The 25,967-nt window shown below is 41.4% G+C and overlaps 1 protein-coding gene across 2 annotated transcripts; it reads right to left on the bottom strand.

Annotated features, from left to right (window-relative positions):
* Nucleotides 1-333: 333 nt before the first annotated feature.
* Nucleotides 334-25,572, bottom strand: LOC122413216 (thyroid receptor-interacting protein 11-like). Of its 2 annotated transcripts, XM_043423406.1 has the most exons (12): nucleotides 25,278-25,572; nucleotides 24,863-24,942; nucleotides 22,562-22,636; nucleotides 8,202-8,483; nucleotides 7,198-7,576; nucleotides 4,113-7,037; nucleotides 3,917-4,020; nucleotides 3,650-3,749; nucleotides 1,575-1,656; nucleotides 1,273-1,465; nucleotides 1,030-1,125; nucleotides 334-914 (listed from the first exon to the last, which is right to left on the bottom strand). In XM_043423406.1, the coding sequence occupies exons 1-12, from the start codon at nucleotides 25,378-25,380 to the stop codon at nucleotides 762-764; spliced, it is 4,572 nt and encodes a 1,523-aa protein (XP_043279341.1). In that variant the 5' UTR covers nucleotides 25,381-25,572; the 3' UTR covers nucleotides 334-761. The 2 variants fall into 2 exon arrangements, with proteins under 2 accessions (XP_043279341.1, XP_043279342.1); XM_043423407.1 differs by lacking the exons at nucleotides 22,562-22,636; nucleotides 24,863-24,942; nucleotides 25,278-25,572 and adding an exon at nucleotides 16,331-16,599.
* Nucleotides 25,573-25,967: the final 395 nt, after the last annotated feature.

The raw sequence follows: 25,967 nt of genomic DNA, 5'->3' as shown, positions 1-25,967 counted from the left end.
ATTTACATCCCACAGAACGAATGTTTTGTATCTAATAATTATGAGAAATGCAGTTCCAAGTTTATTTCTCTGCTCCCCTGGATATAAGAATTGATCTTGGTTTTAAAAATTCGACATTTCAAAAGTTGTGATTGTCTCCTCCAAAGTAAAGTGTGTACAGAAACTGATGAGGATGAACATTATTTGTTGTCTTCAATATTTCATATCTTTTATTCGCGTTTTCAACAAATGATTGCACGAATCAAGAACATGGAGTTTTGTGTCTTTGTTTCTTTTTTAAAAGGTGGTTATAAAGTTTGCTTCAAAGGAATACGGAAACATGAGTAAAAAAAATTCTTCGAATAACGTTTTATTCTACGGTTCGACATGTACAAACTCTTAAAAATATATCGTCATTACATGATGCCTAATCTTGTAAATTCCAGCAACGTTTACCTCGCGTGAGTGTTTATTTCAAAGGTAATGGAAGCGAAACTAAGAAAAAAGTAGCGACGAAATATATTTCTACGCCTTTCAGCCAAATATCGCACCTCTACGATCGTTCATTTCGTTAGTGAGCGAATAAAAATTTGAACGAACGAGATTTTTTTTAGGAGACCGGCAGTCAAGGCTACAATTGTTTACTGGAAATAATGCGGAATTCGTTTCAAATCGTTCAACCATACACCCTATTTACACCGTAAAAAATATATATAGACGTATATATATTTCTTTTTCCAAATCGGTTATTCGCCGTACTAAAATGCGGCCAGAATTTAGTATCAGCTGTCCTTCAAGACTTCCTTTAGTATTGAGCCTGTATTTCTTGACGGCACAAAGTCCGGGAAGGACGGAAGTGTAATACTGGATAGCAGAAGACCCGATTGTGTTGACGAAGATGAATGTTGACGACTGTGACCCGGACGTTTCAAGGACTGAAATTCAGAGAGGAAATATTAATCAATATCGTTCATCGTATTTTACCTCTTCGCGTATAAATACGAGCAATTTTGATAAGTACGCAGAACTGTGTCTGTTCCAATTTCTTACCGAATTCGATATCGTCAAAGCTGGCACTTGTGGTTTCGGTTTCGATTCACTCTCCAAAAATCTCACGAATGCGGCCGACAGAGAAGCTTCTTGATCCTGAAAAATCACAATTTCGTGAAATAATTTTTGTTTTTATTTTGAACTTGTTAGAAGAAACTTATTTTTTGAATTTTATATTTCACTTGGTTTTTGGGCGAGTGGATAAAAATATATTTCCAATGACGTTACTGAGTGTCGACGAACCTTAGTAGCCGGGGATCCCGTGCTGCCTAATAAACCAGAGAACCATCCACTGTTGGCAGTTGGATGGTTGAGGCCGATTTTTTCTCTCTCCGATTCGTCGAACTCGAGAACAGTTGCGAAGACTCTGAGCACTGAGGATTTGTCGACCGTGGAAGCGGATAGGAATCCCAGCAGCAGATTTTTCACGAGGTTTCTGAAAAATAAGGAGCAATAAAATAAATGTGATAAAAACGAAAACAAATGCTAGAAACTTTCAAAAACCGATGAGTTTCGACATCTCGAAAAAAAAAAAAAACTCTCACTTGTCAACTTTTCCCTCCTCGCTGCTTCTCGCCTCTTGGATTCTCTGATCTGCAGTATCAACGAGCTCGGTGAGTTTCGTGACTGCAATTTCAAAGACAATTCGGTCTAAAGAGTGTCATGTATTTGCAACAATTATTGATGTCTCGTCACAACTGCGTTTCAATGAAAAATCATGATTTTTGTTTTTTAATTACTACCAACAGTTAAAAAAAATTAGACTAAAAAATCGGAATAAAAATATAAAAAATCGAGTCGCAACATCGATGCATCGTGTGCACGTGATGCTTAATATTTGGCTTCGTACGAGCGTGCATATGTATTCGCACGTGTGTGTTTATGCATTTGCGTAAATATACATATTATTCTGGTTTTCGAGCAGCAGGCTGGCGTCTCGCAAAGACATGAGCGCAAGTATAACACAAGTACTGGCCGTCAAGATCTCCACCAGTACCTGATGTAATACTCACACCCGTGCCTCAAGTATTTCATGCTGCATTCTCTCTATAACTAAATCAACTTTCGTTCTCGCTAATACATCTCACGATTATTTATTTATCTTTTCATTACTTTCGCTCCTTTATTTCATGCCATTCGAGGGAACTGGGAGAAATTTTTCATGCCAAGTCGGGCGATGTGCTAAAAAAAAGCTACAAAGAAATTGAACGGTCTCGAATAATCGTCGCTGGTCATTTGAACGCAAAATTCGTGAGTCAGGAACACACTGCAGTGGTGTTGAAAAATCGCTCTTACTTCTCAATGCTCGGGGACCAAAGATTTTTTTTCTAATTTTTTCATTCACCATAAATTCGGCTTGTTCTTCGACATTTTTCGAGGGAATTGATTAATGCTTTTTTCTACTCGATCGGATTGACTCGTGAAATTCATGAATTTTATTAAAAGTCCATGGAGTTTTGGCTGACTTTAATTTTCACAGTAAACTTCATTTCCGAGGATGTAGCATTTCTTTTGATCCTCTTGTTTATTCACTCGAAACAACATGTAAATCTGAATATTTGTAGGACAGTGGTAGCGGGTGGGAAATCCCACGCGGTAATATGAACAATTAAAATCAAATCCGCTCACAGTTACCACATGAGATTACGCACTCTCGCGCTACCAAACACCATAAGTATAAACGTCCATACGGAAAAATTCATTCTCTGTTTTCATTATGTTTTGCATTTCAAAATGCTTCGGCAACGTTCGAGAGCTCTTTAAGAAATAAAAAATGGATTAATTCAAAAAATAATAAAATTAATAAAAAGAAGGCAAAGATTAAAAAATCGATGAAACAAAATTGTGGTTAGTACAAGCTTTTTACCATGGAACATGCTACTCGATGACAGTTATTCGATTAAAATCGTTAAGACAAAATTGCAAGATTTCAGTAACGTGATTTTAAAAAATGGTTTTCTCCTCATATTGTTTCACTCATAAAAATACTTTTGTGCCACACATTGTTTTTCACAAATATCGTGAATAACCCATTAGATTAACAGAAGGGAAAAAAGGCCAGCACCAGCGAGATGGTAATGTGTGAGAACGCTGAGATGTGTGTTTTTTGCTTGAATGTGAGAAAGGCGACGAAACCAGCTCGTAGCCCGATACCAGCCAGAATCCTGGGTCTGCTTAACGATATCCCAGAATTACCAGCTGATATTTGACTACGTCGCCGGGTTGTATGTGCGTTCAAAACTTTTTTTAGCCAATTTTATATTTTTCTTTTGTGGATTAGTCACACACGCTTCACACTCGTATTAATGGTACTTGAATTATATAGACTGATGATATTCGATCATTTGTGCAGTGATGTTCGTGATAGAACGGTGAAGCTGACGAAAATTTGATTGTTTTGTTTGTTTGTTTGTTTTTTTTTTTGGTGATTGTGAGAAGATTCTCGTGTACAAACATTCAGTGAGATTTTCGATACGCGATACTCCATACCATGCTCCACATCCTAAGTATATATTTAAACATTGAATTTTACGTGCTAATAGTAAAAACAAAAGTGAGAGTGCGATGTGCGATAAAAACGATAAAAATTTCACATTCAAGTGCACGACGATTAATTTACCTTCTTGATTGAGCTCTTCGATTCTTTCGCTTTTCTTTTCGAGCTGATCGCTCAAACGAGACGCTGCTTGCAGACATTCCTTGGCTTCCACGAGTTGAGTCTGTGACGTTGAATTCATGTTTTAGCGATTGGAATTGGAAATACATTTCAATTGTAAATTTGAGTTTGTAATACCATGAAATTGTGAACGAAAACTTCAAAAATTTGGAGGAATAATGGTTAATCAGAGGTGAAAAAATACACAAATTTTGGTTCAAAAAAACCTACCCTTAGATTGACTATTTCATTTCGAAGATCCTCCTGTTCTTTGTAGGATGTGTTGAGCTGCTGTTGAAGTCTTTCAGTTGCTGCACGAATATCACTTTCTTTATCTACAAAGTAAAACCATTATGTTCGAATCAGTATATATCAACGTATTTAGCTGTTTGAAATTGAAGAAAAATGTTCAATTTTGAATACTAACCGCGTTGGAATTGTTCCAGGACGATTTGTAAGTTTGTAAGAGATGCAGTGTGGGAAAGAACTTTGTCTTCGGCAGCGGATAGTTTCGCTTGAATTTCGTCCCTCTGTTGAACGATCAAAGCCATTTGTTGTTGAAGCGTTTCAACCTGTTGATTCGCTCTGATACTCGCGGAAGTGTAAACCGTCGAGCTGTTCTGAGCTTTCTCCTCAACTTGGAGAAGTTTCGCTTCCAATTGTTTCCTGTTTTCTTCAGAAATGAGAGCTTCCTCAGTGTAACTTGCTTCCATCTCGACGAGATGGGTTCTCAACCTTTCGAGTTCTTTGCTCGTGTTCGCTTCCCTCGATTGGCTCTCTGTAAGTTGATTTTGCATAATACGATTGTTTGACTGTTCTTGAATAAGTGCGGCTTCGAGGGCGTTGCATTTTTCATGAAGGATCGTCGATTGGGAAATTTGTCGCGAGTGCTCGACGACGTTACAAGTTTCTTCACTGTTCTGCGACTCCTCGAGACTCCTGAGACGTTGACGTACAACTTTTAGTTCGTTTTGTGACCAAAGAATCTCAGCTTCCTTTTCCGTTAATTTGGCCGCTATTTCATCCCGTTCGGCAATCACTCGTTGAAGATTCGTTGTTTGCTCGTTCAACACTTGAGCCAGTCGTTGAATTTCCGCGTAATATTGAAGACTCGTGTTGTGTTTTTCTTGCACGAGCCGTATAATGTCGTCGCGTTCGGCTTTCAACAATGCCATGGCATTTTCATGATTCTTATTTTCAGCCTCGTTCGCCACCGTCGTTTTCAACCTCTCAATTTCTTCGTCTTTTTCACGAATCAATTGTGACAAACTCTCGATCGTTTCCTTCGCCATTTCCGCATTTTCGTTTGCTTTCTCCCCTGCGGATTCGAGCTTCTCGATCTTTTCTTTTAAATCCGAAATTATTTGCGATTTTTTCTCGTTTGATTGTTGATAATTTACCCGTTCTGACTCACTGCCGGACAGCGACGCTTCCAATTCGCAACATCTTTTTTCCATCTCGACTAATTTGGTTTTTGAAATCTCCATTTCTTTGGAATTTTCCTCCAGACTTGTACACGTATTTCTCAGTAATTTCAATTCTTCCTCGACTCCTCGTAAATTCCTCAATTCGATTTCCAATCTGCTACATTTATCTTCCGCGAGTGAGCATTTTTCTTTGAAAGATTTTAAATCGTCGAGTTCTTCCTGGAGATTGGTGAGTTTTTGAGCTCGATTTTTTAATTCCTCGTTGCTCGATCCCAGAGCCTCGAGATTCGATCTCGTCGTAGCTAAGTCAAGCTCCAACTTGGAATATTTTTCTTTACAATCGGAAAGTTCATTTTTGTAGCTGACAATTTCTTTTTCCATTGACGTAAATTCATTCTTCAGTGAAGTACATTCTTGATTCGAGAGATTTATTTCCGTTTGGAGGAGCTCGATTCGTTCTGAGGATTCTTTTTCACTGCAGCTCAACTGTTCCACCAGTTCGTTGTTCTCCTTCACAAGCTTATCATGTTCAAGATTCAGTTGTTCAATTCGTTCTTCCATCAAGAACCGTTCCTCGAGATATCGGTCGAGTTCTTTTCGCATATTCATCAAATCATACTCCAGATCGCTTTTTTCACGATTCGCTGAATCCAGTTGATCTCTAAGATTCTGTAAAAGTTCGCCTGTTTCCTTCTCAGATGAATTTTCACGCAGAATTGAAATTTCGGTTTCCAAGTGTTCCTTTTCGCTGTAAAGCGTTTCGATCTCTTTCTCCAATTCTTTTTTACCCTCGTTCATGGAATGTAGATCCTTTTCGAGCTTAACGATCGTCACTTCCGACTCGTTGAGTTCTTTTCTTAGATTTTCAATTTCATCTTTCAACGCCACAATTATTTCTTCTTGTGCTAGAGAGTTTCTCGTGTTCTCATCTTTCAAATTTTTCGAGGCAATTTCTAGGCCGTCAATTTTCCTCCGAAGCTCGTTATTTTCCTCCAAAGACGAGTGTAAACGACGACTAAGATCTTGCATGATGTTAGCATTATTTTCGACGTTTTTTGATGCACCGTCGAGCTGCTGTTTCGCAAGATCCAATTGTTGTTTCGTGTTTTTAACTTCGGCCTCGAGATTCTCCTGATTTCTGAGGGAACCTTCGAGAATACTGATGGACGTGATCAGTTCGTAATTTTTTATTTTCAGCGCCTCGTGCTCTGCTTGTAAGCGTTTTATTTCTTCGCTCATCGATTCTGTCTCCGTTTCAAGTGATGCGACTCTTTCTTCACTCGCTTCCGGTATTGAAGGTAAATTCGACTTTAAATGTTCGATTTGAAGTAGAAGCGACTCGATGTTCGTTTGCATATCGTAACACTCTATCTGCAACGACTCTTTTATTTCGGCGGTTTGATTCAGCTCTCGAGTAACATCTGTCAATTTTCTCTCAAGCATTTCTTTCTTCCAGTTCGCCTCGACGTACTCTTTAGCCAAACACTCAAAAAAGCTTTCATCCTCTTCCACTTTGATATGAGAATTTTTCAGAATTTCATTAACCTTCTCAGTCAAATCAACGAGGTTCGCAGAAACCTCGTTCGTCGTTTCGATTTCTTCGCTAATTTCTGTTTGACAATTTTTTTCCTGGCTCTCGATTTCCGTAGTTTGCACAACTGTCTCGGACGTGACTGACCGGGTTTGCACATCTTTTTCCTCGGTATTAATTTTCTCGGTTTGCACGTTTTTATCATCGCTCTCAACTTTTATCGCCTCTTTTACCGGCGCATTCTTTGGTATACTGTTGTTATTTGTTTCTGCTGCATTCTCGAGGAGCTGCAACTTCGTCTGGGCCTGATTACACTCAACGTACAGCTGTTCGTAGGCTTTTTGCAATGACTCGTGTTTTTTGACGAGTTGATCCTTTATGAGAAGTACAGCATCTAGATTGGAAATTGAGTTTCAGTGAATTTTCTTCAAAGTTATTGAGAAATCGGAAAATGACAATGTTAAACAAATTTTCTGCGAAATCATTTTTGGACCAACGATTTTTTTATAGAAAGTAGAAAATTGTTATCATCATGGAGTTCGATTTATACACACCTAAGGATTGCGCGTGTTCCTTGTCGAGTTCGTCGAGGCTGGTAGTCAAAAATTCATTTTCCTGTTTCAATTCATCGACCTTGGACTTCAAACATTCGATTTCATCGTGTTTCTCAGTCTCGGATTTACCGTTCTCGGTAATTCCATTATAAATATCAGTGTCCTCGGCGTGAGAGACGAGCGAAATGCTTTCGAGACGAGGACGATCCGATTTTTCGTTTTGTTCGTCCTCGCTATGACAGTCCAAAGCTCGCAGAGCATTTCTTATTATGTAGGATTGCTGGTGAGAGTCCAGTTTCGAAATAGCATTTCGAAAATCGTTGACGAGAGCAGCTTCGTCGAGTACCGATTTTTTGACATTTTTCTCTCCGTCGTGAACCTGAAAAAACCAAAAAATTTTTTCAATAAACACTTTCCGACGGAGAAATATCCGAATAAAAATAAATCGTCGCAATGCAATAACAACTGGAACACGATTCGTACATTTTTATCGTTTTTTTTCTTTAACCGGTCGCTAATGTCGCTAATTTATACGAAAATTACAATGTAAGAAATACGACTGATTATTGAACTTTTCGAGCAATCTACTTAACGACTCTCGTAGAAATAATAGACTTTCTTGAGTGATCTACGCATTTATGGGTTCTCACGTTACCTACGACTAACCATGTGTCATTAACTGATCTTATCGCTGCTTCAAAACTAGGTCAGTGGTCATATCGACAACACGCACATACACACACACACACACAAATACATGTCTACATTCGTTTTTATTACTTCACAGCTGCTTTTGGTGTTTTTCAACAATAGAAAAATAATCGAAAAATATGTGTCATGTTGAAAAATATAAATCTTCATAAGATCGTGGAAAATAATAAAATAGAAGGAATTGTGGAAAATCTCATTGAAGTTGAGACGCGAAGAGATGCAAAATTGTTCATTTTTCTTCCTCGAAAAAATTCGATTTCAGTGAAAACATTTTTGTATTCATTGTAATGAACCTTTTCACCGATGCGAACGATACGATTGACCATATCCTGTTTGGCTCTCAAGAGCTCATCCTTGCGACGGCTGTCGTTCGTTTCGTCGATTCGTTCAGCTGAATGAGCTCTTAGGAATTTGAGTTCATCCTCCAATTGGCGAATTCTTAGGGTGGCCTGAGACAATTGTTCTCGAATAAGATCCTTTCCGTCAGAATTTTTTGCAGCATCCCGATTTTTTGCTGGCGGTGGATCCCAGAAAAATCCTCCCCCACCCTCGTCGTCGAGACTGTTTGCGTCATTCTATAGAAAACAAAAAAGAATCAGATTCATTAAAAAAAAAAAAAAAAAATCAGTTTTAAAGACCAGTCTTATTATAATTACTTGAAAAATCAAGTCAACGTTTATCTTCGTTACCATCGTTTTGAAATAGTTTTAACGATCAATTAAAACGCTCCTCGGGTCAATACGAAAATGTGAATATTTAACACAACCAGTTAATTGAAAATCAGGTTTTCTTTATCTCCGTTCTGTGATTCAAATATTTGAAAAGGAGGCGTTTTAAAATCGCGTTTTATCGAGGATTCGTCTAAAATTCAAATATTTTCGAAATCAGGTTATTCAAATGACACCACAGCTTTTCTAATTTTATATTCGAGCACAAAAAAGAAGGGACTTTTCGGCCTGAAGACAAAAGTTAGCGGGTCATCGAGGGTCAACATCGTCGCTGTTTGCTTTTCCTCATTATTTTCGAGGGATATAGAAACGATTCGTGATGAAAAACGGATAAAAAAATGTTGAAAAGGACGACAACAAGCAGTATCGGTTGCATCACGAAGTAATGGGAAGATATAACAACTCGTATATATTGACGATCGTCCGAGCTCTCGATCGTCATAATGCGATGTTATGCAAAAAAAGGGGGGAAGGACATATGAGATAAATTTAAATATGGTTGCGCGACCAAGGCAGAGCTCGGCTGGCCAATGCTAATGAATATAAAAGGAACTTAAACGTTGGGTCAGGTCAAGGAATAATGGTTCATTTGACTTGCATGGCTTTCTTCTCCGAGTCCGAAACGAATGACAAAGGATACGTAAGAAAAGTTTTTTCCCCTCGGCGGTCTCTTGGAGCAGGAAAAATATTGAAAATGTTACGTCCGCGGGCTCCAAAGGGAAAAGGAGTCGGAGGAGCAGCGACCAGTAGTGGTGAGAATTGATGGAAAACTGAATAAACATTAATTCGAATGAGTGAAAATGGAAAAATTGGGAAAAAAGTAGAACCCGTATTCAATGTTCTTTTTACAATAACATTTAGAATAAAAATTGTTAAAGAAAACTGGTTCGTAAATAATCCTGAGACGTTATTTTTCGAACGTTATCACCTCCCGCGTAAGTTTCCTCTGTTTTACTATCGTTTTTTTCGATCCTTCGAGGTTGGGAGTCAAGTAGGAGAGGAGATGACGACAAGTGGCGCTGGGGAAGCGGTTCCTGGTACGCGATATCGGGGACTCGCGTCGCAGACCCGTCGACGGGGGATCCCGAGCGATGAGCCCGCGCCGAGAGCTAACCCGAGCTGCCGGTAACGTGCGCGAGGACCGATAGCGAACGTGGGAAAGGAAGTCGCCGCTCGGACGTACACGCAAACAAACGTATATACGAATGTGCGGAGGTGCGACAATGCGCTGCTGGCTTTGCATATACGTGCTTCGTCCTCGTTTATCACCCAGATATGAAAAGCGACTTCTGCAAGTCGATAGGTAAATGAACGACGGCACTGCCGAGTCTCCGCCGCTTATCGAGTTTCGTATTATAATCGCCACTGAAAGTGTGAGCCACTGAAAGCGAAAAAATTCGGTGAAAACGTCGATCCAGGCTCGTCGAATTACGCGCTTCCGTCGATTCGTCTTCGCCCTTCGGCTCAGCCTCGCATTTCCATCGAAAAAGCAGCATTCGCGGAGCGCTCCGCGTTTCTTCGAAATAACGTACGTGGCTCCTGCGCGATTCGACGAATACGACGGAGAGGGACAACCGTAGCGAATGCTTCGCGAGCGCTCCTCGCACTCGATAATAGTGCGCCTGATATAACATTCGCACGTACGTGTGTGTGCACAGCTAAAAAAAAAACAAAAAAAAACAAAAAAAAAACAAAAAAACACTGTTCCGAGTCTCGAGCATTGTTCCTCGAGCAAATATTGCCAGTTGCGAATGCCGACATTTTCGTCTCCCGAGTACGAGAGATTCGAGGAGAACTTTCAAGTTTTTTACCCCTGCCTGGGGCGGAGGGTGGATTCGATTTTCCTTAAAAGTTCGTCACACCGATGCCTGGTCGCTCTTTCGATCGAGCGAACGACGCGGATCTCGATAAATTCTATTTCCGACAGAACCGAACGGCGTCGAATGTGACTAACGTCGAGTACTCGCGCGCGGTTGCGACGACGCGTCGAGCCTTCGTCCCTGCTTTTCTTCCACGAAGATAAAAAAAACGTTGAAGAAGAATAAGAGCGGAAGAATTTTGTGTTTTCCTGGAATTCGAGTTACGCCTAAAACTGAAGAAAAAAAACGAAGCCGACTGTGGTAACGGAACGAGAAATGGACACGCTTGCATAGGGAATCGCTATTTTTGTCTTCTTCCGAGGACTCGCGAGGACGACCGATCGAGAATAAAAGGACGTTCTCGCGAACCGATCGAACGTTAGATTCCTGCGGGAAAAAGCTTTTAAAACAGAAGGGGAAAAAAGAGAGCGTGAAAAACTAGCTGCCGAACGCTCACCTGCGGCCAGCAGAGCGAGTCGAAGCGAAGCTGCTGATAAGGACAATCGAAAGTGCAGAAAAAAGCAAGTGACCGCCGGCGGGGATCGAGAGGCCGAGAAACAGGCGAAAGATACGTCAGGAAAAGCGAAAAAAGGCGAGCCGCGACGCCGATGTCCAAGGAGCGATAACGCTGCCCGGAAAATAAGTCTATCCCAGATAGACAAACGTGCTGTGAAAAAATTAGAAACAGAATAACTACAGCAACACGACGTTACGATTCGGAATAGCATGACGTAAATATTGCATATTTTGCTTCCGAGTTGAGCTGCAAACTAACGGCACGTTGGTAAATTTGGCAGCACAATTGTGAAAAATAATATTAACAAGATGTCGGCAATACGCGTGCATGCGTTACAACAACAGAACGGCAACAGAACAGCAGGCCGTGCTGTTGCATTGCCGAATAGTGTGAGTAATGTAACAGCAACAGAACAGCAATAGAACAGCACATCGTGCTGCTGTATTGCCAGCAACAGAACAGCACATTGTGCTGCTGTATTGCCAGCAAAAGAACAGCACATCGTGCTGCTGTATTGCCAGCAACAGAACGGCAAAAATAATTTTAACAAATTGAAAAAAAGCGGCCGTTCCGAGGGAGACTCGATCCCGGGACCTTCGGAGTCCTAGTCTGATGCGCTATCCACTACGTTACTAAACGTCTTATATTTTAATAACATCGAAACTCTTATATAAATCACGGAGGAATAGCTTTTTTCGATTTATTCAAATTATTTTTGGTATTCTATTCGTATCGCCTTCACACTGGCGATACCACTGCCTGCTGCTGGATTGCCAGCCAAAATAATGTAGATAAATCGAAAAAAAATAATCGTTCGCTCTGAGCGAGATTCGACCCCGGGAGTTTCGGAGTTCGAATCTAGTGCCGTATGTACTCCGTTATCAGCATATTGTACTTACATACTAACAAAATTTATATGTAAATTGTGAACCAAGATTTATATAGAAGTTTTGTTGTTTCTAAACTATAAGACATCTAGTAGCGTAGTGGATAGCGCATCAGACTAGGACTCCGAAGGTCCCGGGATCGAGTCTCCCTCGGAACGGCCGCTTTTTTTCAATTTGTTAAAATTATTTTTGCCGTTCTGTTGCTGGCAATACAGCAGCACGATGTGCTGTTCTTTTGCTGGCAATACAGCAGCACAACGTGCTGTTCTATTGCCGTTTCGTTGCTGTTACATTACCCACGCTTATTCGGTTAATACAACGGCACAGCGTGCTGTTCTGTTGTCGTTCTGTTGCTATTACGAATTGGCACGTCGTGTCGGCGTATTGTGATTCTTTTTACGGTATTAAACGCAATACCGTGCCGTCATAATAAAGCTTTATGCGGCGGCAAAAGATACCATATTTGTGTTTCAAAATTCAATTTCGTGCCGTGTTATTGCTGTAATTCTAGCGCAAAATATCTATCTGGGATGCAGCTTTCGAAATGCATTGCACATTGCGTTTTTTTAATCCTCCTGCTGCTGGTGCTGCTGCTGCGTGGAAAAGTGCACCGGGATGGTTCAGGAGGACTGCTGACCTCGTCAATCACACGTGTCAATATAACGCACACGCAACTCTTACGGCAACGTAATCGAAGGACAATCGCTATTAAGGAGAGAGAGAGAGAAACTTGCAGTATTGAAACGCCTGCATTTTTATACCTTCTCCGCAGGTATTTCTGCACAAATATCAAGCTTTTTCAGGTTGCGCACCCATCGGGGACTTTACGCACGCGCGGATAATACTATGAAAATAGAATATGTATATGGACGTAATATTGCGTGTCTCGTAACTCGGCAAATAAGCATAGAAATCCTCCTGGCGATCGCGAGGTCGACAAATATCGTTCTGTCTCTCTCTCTCTCTCTCTCTCGCCTCTTGAAACTCGTCGATTCCAGACTTTTTATAAATCGAGGAAAAAAGCCTCTGTTCCCCAGGATTCGTGCACCGGGCCTGGACATTTTTCGACGTTTTTTTCGCGACTTTGATTCGATGGGAAAGAACGTGAGAAAATGTAAATTCTTTGGAAATTGGAGGGTTACGAAAAATCGTGCCAGTTTTCCTGCCATATTTCTGACTCCTGCGAATGTTATCGACCCGAGAAACCGCACGTACCGTGCCGGCAGCGATTCCGTCAACTTTTTTCGCCGTCGCAAGATAATTGTTTAAAAAATAGGTTGAAATATAAAAAAAGCACGTCTAGGCAGTTGCGACGGTGAAAAAACGTTGGCGACTGAATAAAAGTGTGTCACCTTCTTGTGTCAGCGCGTGTTTGTGCGCGTTGGAAAAAATTGTCGTACGAGAGAAATACGCGCTTGTGTCGCGTAACAGTCGTGAAACGAATGATGCGTTATGAACTGAACGGCGGACATATTTTATCGCGTACAAAGCGATCGCGACGTTGAGAAAAGTCGCTTAGCGCTCTTCGATTGCTCTTTTTATCCGTCCAAATCACAATGGCCGGGAATTTGAAGATCGCCGATAATCGCGAGTAAAAAAAGCTGTTTTTCGCTCTAACGAAAATTGGCGATCTTCGAACGTCGTCCCGGCTCGGATGATTATTTTCCAAACCACTTTGACAGCTCAGACTCCAAAGAGCCTCAAAACCCACTGAACATTTGTTTCAGGTTTCGGAATTTTTCACTTTTTCGACTCCCCGACGTCGTTGGACGGAGAGTCGAAGCCCGTTCCAAAAGAGAATTGATGCGCAGTGCCAGTCATCCTCGAGCGAATGTCGCTTGCAATCGGTCTATGGTTATGAATTACGTAACTACGCTGCTAGCAGCTGCTAAAGCAAACTCTGGCAGGAGATCGCGAAATAATGCACAAGGTGCTGCTGAGAGATACGACCGTAAATGAAGAACGAGAGGAGACGATTTTGCATCGGAATACGCGCACGAGAGGGAGGGGCCAAAAATTTCAAGTTTTTCGAGGCGACAAAAACTCTGTGAAAGCGATTTTTTCCAATATTTTTTCACCTCTTTTGCAATGTTTTTTTTTTTTTTTCATTTTCAACTTTTATTCGTCATTAAAAAGTGTATGGGGAGGTATGACGTTGTACTATTTATTGAAAGAATTCACGCAGAAGGGGGTGTGCGAGCGATTGGGAAAAAAATATTTCGATCGAGGAATATTTAAACTTCACAAAATGCAGTGGAGTTTCCGAAAACATTCGGGATTTCGTATGTTTTTGATAAATTAACTGAAAAGTTATTTTCCTCGGTTATGATCGGTTCGGAGGACACCGAAGGAAACGAATGCTCGAAGATTTCGATTTTTTCTTACTTCTTTTTCAAGCCTACGCGCCTCTCTCGGAGACGAAGAAATATTAGTAATACGCGGTCGTCGTATGCTGATTAAGGGTTTGCACGTCGAGCCGGCACGTATCGCTTACCACGTTACGCAGAAGCCTGAGTCAGCGCGATACGATTATTTGATAAAATCGAAATGAAATATGACAAAGAAAACATGAAATCGACGACGCGGGGAATCCAAGTTTTTTTAAAATCTGATTAATCCGGACTCGAGCGTTGATCGAACGATGCGAACGAAAACGCAATGAAAATCAGCAAAATCGTGTGATTTTTCACTAGTTTTTTACGCTCAGTTTATCGGTAATCGGCTCAAATGATGATCCAAGGCGTTACAGTTCTCGACATTGAATAATATACTTTGGCGGGAGGGCCCGAGGCTCGCTGTTTCATGAACGCGATCCCCTCGTCGACTTCGGGTCGGAGTCCAAGGATCGGTTTAATTACCTCATCGTGATGAGTGACGGGCAGCGACAAAGCAGAAAATCCAGGTACGTTTTTGACGAAAAGTGGCAAAGTTGTTGTAAAATGTCAATCGACGGGGTCGATTTGAAAAATTGGCATCGACTCGGCCACGCGTACGTTCGATATTCTCATGGCCGTTTGTAGAGAATTTGACAAAAAAAAAAAAAAAACGTTGAATTTCGTAAAAAAAATGTTTGACTATTGAAAAGGAATTGAAAAGCAATTCAGTGGAAAAATGTAAGATTTTTGGTAGTTCGTAGAGAATTTTTTATTTCGAAAACAATGAAAACTTGTTCCGAGCACGAAAATACATGGAAAGCGATTCGTCGCGCCGGTCGTACGAAGTATTGGAATCGGCTTCTCACAACTGTGGGGGCTCACAACTACCGCGATAAGGATAAGTTTCGAATGTAAAAAGATAGAGCGTAAAAAGGCGTCTCCGCGACATACTAAACACGGTGAATTGCGCCCTTTGGAAAGTGACTCGACGATACGAATATCTCGGAAACAAGATGGCGTCACAGATCGCCTCGAGTCCCTCGAGTTACGCCCTTTCGTCCCTTCTCATGCCCGTACGCCGGCCGAGCAAAGCCCTTATCGTCTGCGCGCTGTGAAACTCAAGTTTTCCAATTCTTTTTTCCCCTCTGTGTTCCCCCGCGGCTTTGACGACCAATGCAGAACGATAAGAGCGCACAAAAAACGTTCCGTCGTGTCAAATACATACGCTGACTTCGCTGCCCATGTACGGGGTGTCGGAAAACTCACCTGCCGAGGCTTCGAAGAAACAGTTACAATGTTTTGTGCCTTTCTTCACTTTCACGATACAAAGTTCCGGTATTACCGAATGGTGATTTTTTTCGAGTTTTTTCATCCTGTCATTTTATTTTGAGGCTACATTCCGAACTTTTGAAAATCGTAAATCAGTGAAAAATATATGATATCCCGGTGCTCGAGACGTCCTATGTATTGGAACAAAAAGAAACTTGCTTACGGATTATAAAATAACGACGACGCGCGACGCTCGCGAGTTGCACTATTCGCAAGTCATTACATGCCATTGGTTTCTTTGCTTTCCTCTCTCTCTCTCTCTCTCTCTCTCGCTCGCTCTTCAAACACAAACACATCGCACGAACGGATGATACAAACGTTTCTTAATCGAATTGCAACGTGTATCGAGCCGATCGATCTCACCCGTATTGAAATTGATATACACACAAGCAGGAAACGAACTAATCGATACGAGCTCTTTGTGTCGAAGTCAGGATGCGATAAGATCGAAGATTATCGGGATTACCGGACGTGGACATTTGCGTCGAGAAATTGAACAGTACTTAAGTATTTTTTAATTATTCTTTAATCACATTTTTCATATCTATCGATCGATCTACGTACGCTTTCGTGAAACAACGGCATTTGCGTTGGAAAGAAAAAAAAAACTTGAGTGCTTAAGATCGAAGAAAAACGAAATGATGAAAAACTTAAACCCCGGAAAAATAAAGTTGGAATCGAGTGCAGTAAATAAAAAGTATGAATAATTTGTCCATTGAATGCTTACGTTTACGGGCACGACCGTCAACCGTCCTGGCACGTTTTTCCTGCTTTTTGTTCAAATCGGTATGCAAAATGGCGAAACTGGTACGAGACGAAAATGTTTGTTGAAATATATCGTTACGGAAAAATCAATCAACTACGAAAGCATGGATTCACAAAATCATACAAAATTATTCAAAACGAAAAAAGTGATTCGGACGACCCGCGCGAAAAAACGGTGCGAACGGTGCGCTCGTCGAAACGCGACTGAGACTGAGCGTTGTAGCGTTGAGCCACGAGTTCTTCGGGCCCTGCGCTCGCTCTGCTCGCCGGAATAATTTTTCTACGGTGTCCGTGTGTTTCGTTCCAGAGGTGCGGGGCCTGGGCACGTGGTTTCTTTTTGATTATTACGAGGCCGAGAAACGCCGCTATACGTACACACGAACGTGAACGCTGACTAAACTGTAAATACGTGGAAAATATAGTTTTACCGAGTCTGACGAACTCGACCACTTCCGAGAGTCCTCGCGGTACGAAGCGATATCTTGAATTCGTCTCCGCGGGCGCGGCAGGAGGGGGGGGGGGGGGGGGGGGCAAAGAAAAAAGACAAACGAAACTCCGAAGAGGGAAGAAATTCTCCCCGAGAAGAAACAATTCCCAAGAGTTTTGTGGCGTGTACAAAAAATAAATTCCTCTCGAGAATTACAAAAAGTTATTATTTTTGTCACATTAATTTTTCGTAAGACGAGTGTGCTTTCACAGCAATATGATTGAAATTTATAGCCACGATGGCGCGTCACAAATGAACAGCATGAAAAACAAAGGTCTCGAATTAACGCTTTAGTCGTAACGGAGAGAAAAACAAAAGGGAGAGAAGATTGAAATACTACGATCGTATTGAATCATAGTTTATAAAACGTTCGTCTAGACCGGAGGATGAAGAGTTTTCGACGCGACATTGCTCATGAATAATGTAATGGGGGTAGCTGACGTTTCGTTTTTTTTTTTTTTTCCTGTACGCAGTGATGTATTTCACTATTTTTCTCGTTATTCTATGTATATATTTGGTCGACTCGTCTCCAATTTTTCTCTCGGCTGCCTCGACTACGAGTCATTCGACGAGAGTGCGCAACATTTTTATCGGCCCTCATGGTTTCTCGGTCTGCGGGCGCAGGTGAGCGAAAAAAGGGGAAAATAAGAGGAAAAAGTAGAAGCGCGTTTAACCCGGTCGGTTCGTGCGTCGCGGCGACACTCGAGGGTGGAAAGGAGTGCAGGGTGAGAGTCCAGACTTTTTTCTTCTTCAAATATACGAGCTCAACAGTAGCAATGGGAAAAGTTACGTTTTGCGAGTTATTATTGAAATTATCCACGATAAGGTCGGCGCACAAATGCCTCGCCAATTTTCCTACACGAAAATGTACTTTCGCTCTCATCAACGACAACACGCTCTCCTTAACGCGGCACTTAACCGACAGGTTTTTTATCGCGATTCTGGGTCAACGGAGACGCTGCGGAGCAAACAATTTGACGGGCCGATAATTCCGCTTGGAAAATTCGCAGAAAAATTGCTTTTTCCGTCGACGTGAAAAATTCAATGGCGTTTCATTCGATACGATTTTTGCCACGAAAGTTCGGAAATTTTGTGAAATACTCCAACTTCCGGGTAACAAGCAACGAGCTGCGGGTTTTCGTACCTTGAAACGGCGAGCCAGGTCCGATGAACGTTCCTCACAAATGACACAGAATTCAATGCTTCTCGCAAAGCACCAAGATCGAGGACCCCGTGACTAGTGGTTAATTGGGGAATTGAGGCCTCGATATATAGCCAGAGCCTGATGGGTCGTCATAGTGACAATCATCCCCCTTGCACGCGAGCTATTTTTACGTTAAACTACCCCCGAAAGTTTACCTCTCCGAGATACGAACGTCGCGTTGGCTACGAGATATATCGCTCTTACGATCCTGCCAAGAGTTTTATCGGCGCTCACTCTCACCAACGGAAACGGGGCGAAACGAGAGCATGGGAGAGAGCATCTCGCGGGGGACACGGCGAAATAACAACCCCGCGAAAACAACAGCTGTCGCGATGTTTTACTGACTTTTATTTACCCGAGACTGAACATTCGAATTTCTTCATAGAATCTCAACGTTATATGACATTGAAGTTTGCAACGTTGAAGTCGATCGAAATGATGTGAAAAAAAAACTCTTCAACAGTTCCAGTAATCTTTCAATTCTGTTAGCTGCTTAATTTGGAATTCGTAGTTTTTCATTCTACGCTATAACGGTGAGTGAAATAAAAAATGGGTGAATTACAAATGTTATTTTCGTGAATTTCGTTGGACTCCAACGTTGCAAACTTCAGCTTTGTAACGTTATTTAATTTCGTTCCATGGTTTTTTGGGGAATGAAATTAGTCAGTTGGGGCGTATGAGAAAGTTGGTCGTTCCAGGAAACAAAACGTTACGAAAATGTTTACCTTTTCACTCGAATCTCTTGAGAAAATCTACATTTCATGAGACGATTTTTCGATAAATTACTTTTCAGGAGTTTCATAATTGTGGGATAATTATTTGGCGATTTTATCGAAAAATGGAGTTATTTTATCATCAATTTTTCTTAGAACAACGGATTTTGGGAATAAAATAGAAAATCGAGTAAATATATTGGAAAACGGGGTGAGAGAGAAGCCTCTGAAAACAATGTCGCCTTCCTTTGAAAACGGAAAGATAAGATTTTCAATTATTTTCACGCCCAATCAAAGTCGAACTCCGAATGCGCGAAATTCCCAAGACCCGTGTGCTCAGGCCACTCTAAAAACGGGGTGTTCAGCGTACTCTGAGCGTCGTGTCCCTGCGCCATGCCACGTCGGAAGTGCTTCGAATTTCGCTGTGAAACTTCGCAAGCATGACACCTCATTTAAGGTAGATCGACGAGCATTCGCTATCCAAGATTACGGGACGATATTTTTTGTAAGCAAAAATGAATTGGGACGCGAGTCACGCTAGTCAGTTTAGGATCAAATTAATTATTGAATATCGACTTTTCTGGCACTTGTCGCTCCGCCACACGAAAGTCGTACACGCATGAAAGGTTATTATTGAATTCTTTCGCTTCTGATGTCCAAGATTTCGCAAAAAAAACGACCCCCGTATTTCGTGGATGTTGAAGAATACGTATTTTAGTTTTCGAACCTTCCCGTTAAAAATCAGCCGAAATATTAATAAATATTTGACGGAAAATAATTCAGGACAAGCGGATTGGCAGCGCCGCGTTCAAACGCGCGACGTCGGTTCGACCTTTTGCTCATATTTTGTCGTTCGTTCGCTTCGCCCCGTTTTTTATCTCGGGTTTTACTACAAAACGATTATTTTTATCCCGGTGAACGTTTTTGTCGTTCATTTATTCATTTGCCTCCTCCCTTGCGACATTACTTTGGACAGCAAGCTCACTTAAGGAGTTTCGGTACAGGCGATACAACGTTGCCATGCTAAACCACGCTAAAAGCATAAAAAATTTCAAAAAGTTCAGAATTTTATAAAATTTCGTGAACATATTCTTTAGTGCCAAATTTGACAGTACAAATTTTTTAAGATTTTTCTTCTACACGCAGTTATCGAGTAATTGATCACTAAAGTTTACGCGTATAAGCATAGCGTTTCCGGGCATAAGAAATCTGCTTTAATGCGTAATTACTCGATAACTAAGTAGGAGAAAATTTTGAAAAAATTTGTGTTTTAGCACTTGATGTTGAAGAACATTATCACCAAATTTGATAAATTTCTTAATATTTAGACTTTTGTACCGAAACTCCTTAAATTGTATGAAAATAATAAAATTGTGATTTTAAGGTTGATCCTCTGCGACAGCCCCAACCAAAAGTTATGTACCGTCTGCATATTAAATGGGTTGATAATTCGTTCGGATCGTAATCAATAACTTTGTAAAGACCCTATAAATGTACTCGGTGCCAATAGATATAGTACAAATATCATTTGCTTTCGTAAAATTTATTCTAAAAGTATTTTTGATCTGAGATCGTGAGTAAATTTTTTGACGGAACTATCCGGGTTGCGTTTCAACGCACAGAAAAGATTGCCTATACAGACGACATTCGCTTGTTCGCTTGCAAAATATATCGTACGCAGCCTAAACCTTCGTACTTCTCGAATGACGCTGAAGTTTCCAACGTTGGAGTCCAACGAAATGATCGAAAAAAACTCTCCAATAATTCCAGTAATTCTCCTATTTTGTTCCCTGCCAAATTTGCGATTCGTAGTTTTTCAAGCTGCACCAACGATTCGTGAAATAAACAATTGGTGAATTAAAAACGTTTTTTTCGTTCATTTCGTTGGACTCCAACGTTGGAAACTTCAGCATCGTCTTCTCGAGACTATGTCTGTCAAACTAGATGGTCAATCACCTTGATTTTTTTTCACAATATCTGTGATATCCTGCTCCAGCTCCTCCTCGTTTTTTATAAACTTCCTAATTTTAGTACTAGTGGTAGAATTAACAATGTGCTGTTTGCCTATGCATGGTTCATATGTTACGTGTTAATTGAGTCAACTTCAATTACATGTATCTCGGGTTCGGGATGGTGAAACTTGTTAAAATTTTATAGAGGTGCCAAATTTAAATAATTTCCTAATTTAAGGAGTTTCGGTACAGGCGATACAACGTTGCCATGCTAAACCATGCTAAAAACATAAAAAATTTCAAAAAGTTTAGAATTTTATAAAATTTGGTGAAGATATTCTTTAGTGCCAAATTTGACAATACAATTTTTTTAAGATTTTTCTTCTACACAGTTATCGAGTAATTGATCACTAAAGTTTACGTGTATAAGCATAGCGTTTCCGGGCATAAGAAATCTGCTTTAATGCGTAATTACTCGATAACTAAGTAGAAGAAAATTTTGAAAAAATTTGTGTTTTCGCACTTGATGTTGAAGAACATTATCACCAAATTTGATCAATTTCTTAATATTTTGACTTTTGTACCGAAACTCCTTAACTGTCTCGTGGAGGAACCACCTTAAAGTAGGTTTCGTCTTTTGCACTTTTCGAAAAGATAATCCTCGGCGCAGTGGTAAATTCGCGGCTCTAAAACAGTTCTCGGTCACGCGGACAGGCGCGTAGGGGGCCTCGGTTTTTCGCCGGTTTTATGAAAACAACGGTTCCTTCAAGTTTCCTCTTCCGGCCTGGTGCGGTCGAGCTTTTTTTACGACGTTCGCAATTCGAGAGCCTCAGACTCCGTGGGCACATCTATGACGAATCGAAACGGTCGCGCTTATCTCCGCAGGTTCATTCCTCGGTGCGAGGATAGAGAGAAAAAGTCGAACGAGAGAGCGGGGAAACGCGCGAAGGAATAAAAAAGAGAAATTCTTAAAGACCGATCCTTTGTTGGGCCAAGATACGCATGAAAATGTATACAGTTGGGGGGACAAAGCGAGACCCGTGGCGGCCTCAAACTTATCTTCCGATCTCCGGAAATTCTCCTGTTCGATCGTTTCTCTTCGAGTAAAAAAAGAATAAGGATGGAAAAAATGTCAATTTGCATGAGCATGCACGTGGCTGCTATTTTACCCCATAATTCACGGGATTTTCCATCTTCGACATTGGAAATTTACAATGGGGATAACGAGAGCATTTCGAAAGCGTCGTGAATTATTCATCGAATCATTTGTATTCGAATAAACTCTAACGAAAGTGCAGCGGTAAATAAAATCCATTAAAAAAATTTTTCCCCGAGTTATGTTGACTCGAGTGCGCACCGAAAACGTTTGCGGAAGCATTTTTCCTCGATGCTTCGCCAAAACTACATTTTCCTGGCTGAGTAAAATCGTTCGATCGAACAATGAGAAATAATATCGATTTGAAGTAATTGCGGTTGCGACAAATTTAACGATACGAAAAGCTCCCTCGAAACCGACGTCGGCGCTGTGTCGGGATGAAGGGAGCGAGAGAGAGAAAGCGTGCTCGCGGTCATTCGACGTAAAGGGGTCAAAAGCATGTTTTATTCATCGAGCGAATATGTTTGTCGAGTCAAAAGTAACAGAAGAGCGTGCGAGACGACTCGAACGATGAATGGTGATGTGTCAGCGATATTGTCAGAGCCCGTGGGACACTTTGTGCCGAAGTTCAATCCCGAAAAAGTGTATTTTTACAGTCGATAAAAAAATAAATGAAAACGCTGAAAAGTGGGGAAGGAAAGGAGTGGAGAAACGGAGAAGAGAAAAGCAATAGCAACTCACCGATTCTCGAGGCCTCGCGTTCAATTCGACAACGGCTTTTTGAAGCTCGGAATTCTGTCTCCTCAGCAACGTAATCTGGAAAAACAAAAGCGTCTTTGTAACAGCGAGCCAGGGAGGGTGGGGCACGAGACGGCCCCCTTAAAGCGGGCGGCGGAAGAACGTGAGCGCTGAAAGATTTGGCTCAATTACGAAATGCAACTCAATTACGGTTATAATATTTCGGCGTGGGTAGAAGCTATTCGCTCACTCTGGGAGCATCGATTCGTGCAAATTCGTTTATTCGCCCGCGCCGCTTCGTTTCCCGAGCTCCTGGCCCCGTCGCGGTTGAACATTCCATGGGAAATTATATTTCTAAGCTACCAACGCGTTTTAGTCAAAAGAGAAACTGCAAGAGCCCGGTTCTCCGATTCCCCTCGGACGTTTCTTGCGAATTTTCCGATTCGTCGAGAGAACGGAGGACGAAGACTTCGCGCTGTTACTCTCCGTTCGCTCGTGTTCGTCGCGACGCGACCGGGAAGGTCGCCCCGACGTATTCTACATTTTTAACGATTCGTCGAGAAAACATCGAAAAATCGCAACAGAGCGAAACCCCATTCCGAGAACACAAGTTCCAAAAAAATACATTTTTATGATAGAAACGCGAAAGAAGGGGAGGGATAAAACAAAGCGAGCGTTCCCCAGGTAAAATTCGCTTCCAGTAGGCAACGCGAGAATCGAGCGTCTCGATATCGCTCGGGCGAGGAATAACGCTGGGCATAAATATTGGTGAGCCTAATCAGGAGGAAGTCCGGTGGGTCTTGCGCTGCGGGCAAAGGGGAATCATCCACGATCCTCGTCTCTGTTTGCTTTCCTTATCCCCGAGCTAGGTTTGTACTGCGATAACGTTCTCTTACTTTTTTTCTCTCTCCTCCCCCCTTAACCCGTCCCCCGTGCTCGAGTCTTTCTTTCTTATCCCCTCTCGAAGGCCCATGCTCTCTTTGCTCTCTTCGCTTCTGCTGTTCCCCCGTCCTTCCCTCCTGCGAGCATTTTTCCTTCTCTTTGCCTCCGACTTCCATTTTATTGCCCTCTCGCTCTCTCTCTTTCTCCATATTATCCGTGGCCTTCTTTCTCTCTCGTGGCTCTCTCACAGAGGTACAATAATTCTACTATTTATGAGAGACGAGGACTCCTCGCGAGCGGAGACGAAAAAAACAGCGGAGCTGTTGTACGGCCCTCCCCTCATTTCTCATTTATTTTCGTCTTTACACGAATGTGGCAAAAGAACGTCGCGGCGGAGGGACACCGTAGAGAGGCACGTTTTGATGAATGAATATTCGGAAGGTTTCGAAGAGCACGGTGGTACCGAGCTCGAAATGACGCGATAACAAAGTGTTTTAGTGGAAATATTGAATGAGAATTGAAGTTTGGTCGAACGAAGATTCGTTGGATTTACTCGGTTTTTTTGACGATCGTTTTTTAGGGAGATGGACGAGTCGAGAATAAAATGAAGATCGAAGCTTTGAGTGCAGGGTGTATTGAGTTGCATGCGCACAGGTGACGCTATCATTAATTTTGCTGTATTTCAAATAAATTTTTTGAAGCCCTCTCTCCATCGTTGAGAGAGTCGCGTTAACGACGAAGTGACGGAATAAAAATGGGGTGGAAGACAAACGAGGGGTTGAAAGAAACCTCGACCGTGGATCAACGCATCAGAAGCGATAAAATCGTGTTTGATTTACACTTGGTAAAGATTAATAGGGAAACCGAACATCTGCCGCAACGTTTTTAATCGTTCAACCCCCGATGAGAATTTTTATCAAACTCCTCACTTATCGACCCATATGCCTCGTAGCGAGGGGAGTCTTTTATCACTTGGAACAAAAATTGTCATCGCGATCGTATAGTTTCATAGAACAGCGATCGTGAAGTTTCACAAATTTCGTCATTCCTGCTTCCTCAGCCGAATTATTGATTCCTGGTCCTTGAGACTCGACCATGGTCTCGTCGAATTACGAGTTAGACGGTCGAAGAAAAAATGTTTATTCCCGTTCAGTCGAACAACCGAAAGGATCCGATCGGTTTTCCAGTATTTTATAAATCATTTTTTTCGACCAATTTACACGCCGTTTGGGTACTACTCGTGGTACTGCGCGTCAACAATCACAAGTTTGTCGATTGGGATTGGGACACAGCCACGTTTTTGACCAGTGGATTCCACAACTTTTCGTCGCTTTTCTTGAAAACGAATAGCCCATTTTATTCGCATTTTGATCCGATTTGAAAAATGACTTCATCGAAATACTGTTCTTGCTGTCAACGTACCTCTGCATCTTTGGAATTGAGGATTTCTTGTAACTGGACGCATCTCTCGTTCGCTTCGTTTAGTTGCCTCGATCGTTGATCTAAAATACACAGAAATGTTTGCAATATGGTATTTGTGGGAGATTCATTGTGTGTAAATAGTAATAAAAGTGTATTATTTCTGACGATTTCAGGATCGAATGAGCAACTGCGTACACCGATAATTCCCGCTCTTATTTCACGTGACATTATACGCATTGTCATGGAAAATACGAAGATTTTGGTTTAACCTCGGATGGTAATGCAGAGCAATATTTTGACACAATTGTAAACTGGAGAGAGGACGAAAACACTCGAGAGTTGCACAGTCACATTAGTCGCATAGGAAATGACAAGATAATTCGAAATTTCTGAAGCAGAAAGAAAAAAATTCTACCTGTTTCCTCAACGATACCCTCCGAAAGCACTTCTTTCGTAAAACTCGTAATTTGTCCCTTCAAATTCGACAGACTCGATAGCCCATCACCGAACCACGCCATTTTACACGTCGACAGTCCTTGTCAAACGCGAAAATTCTTCTTCGCACACACGAGAGTTATCTTTCCAATAATCAGCTCACGACACCGAACCAGCGGAGATTTTTAACGAGAGTTGTTTAGCGCAAAATATATTAATAATGTTTATCTCGTTGGCACTTTGTGAAAAAAACATATACATGACGTTACACACTGTCGCAGGCTCGACAACGTGACAAATTGACACTAGGAAAAAACGTAACTAAATTCCTACACGGAAAAATAGCCTTTGGTACAAAGTTCACGCGAGCACCGGTTGATGACGCTACGCGTAGCGTCAAGTTTTGGCCGGTAAAACAGGCGTGTATGGTGCTGCCAACTCCTGGGAAAAATGTAAACTAATTTACACGCTTTGAAATTTTTTATTCGAACTGTGAGCTTTCAAACGATTTGATCGTCGATCCTTTGGTTCTTTTTTTTAATTTTTTAAGAACTATAGCTTTCGGCAAAATAGTTGCGGTTGAATAATTGAATTACTGTCATTCCTTTTGAAAAATGTGATCTTTGGCGAGTTGAAAATGATTGAGCCACGGAAAATACTAAAAAATTGT

This window comes from Venturia canescens, chromosome 7, assembly GCF_019457755.1.
Source record: "Venturia canescens isolate UGA chromosome 7, ASM1945775v1, whole genome shotgun sequence".
NCBI lineage: Eukaryota > Metazoa > Arthropoda > Insecta > Hymenoptera > Ichneumonidae > Venturia > Venturia canescens.
This window is presented reverse-complemented; position numbering and strand designations above follow the sequence as displayed.

Coding starts and splice junctions, on each gene's coding strand:
- LOC122413216 (XM_043423406.1), bottom strand. CDS start 25,380: ATGGCGTGGTTCGGTGATGGGCTATCGAGTCTGTCGAATTTGAAGGGA. Junction 4,021..4,112: donor CCTGGAACAATTCCAACGCG/GTTAGTATTCAA, acceptor TTTACTTTGTAG/ATAAAGAAAGTGATATTCGT. Junction 3,750..3,916: donor ATGAAATAGTCAATCTAAGG/GTAGGTTTTTTT, acceptor TCAACGTCACAG/ACTCAACTCGTGGAAGCCAA.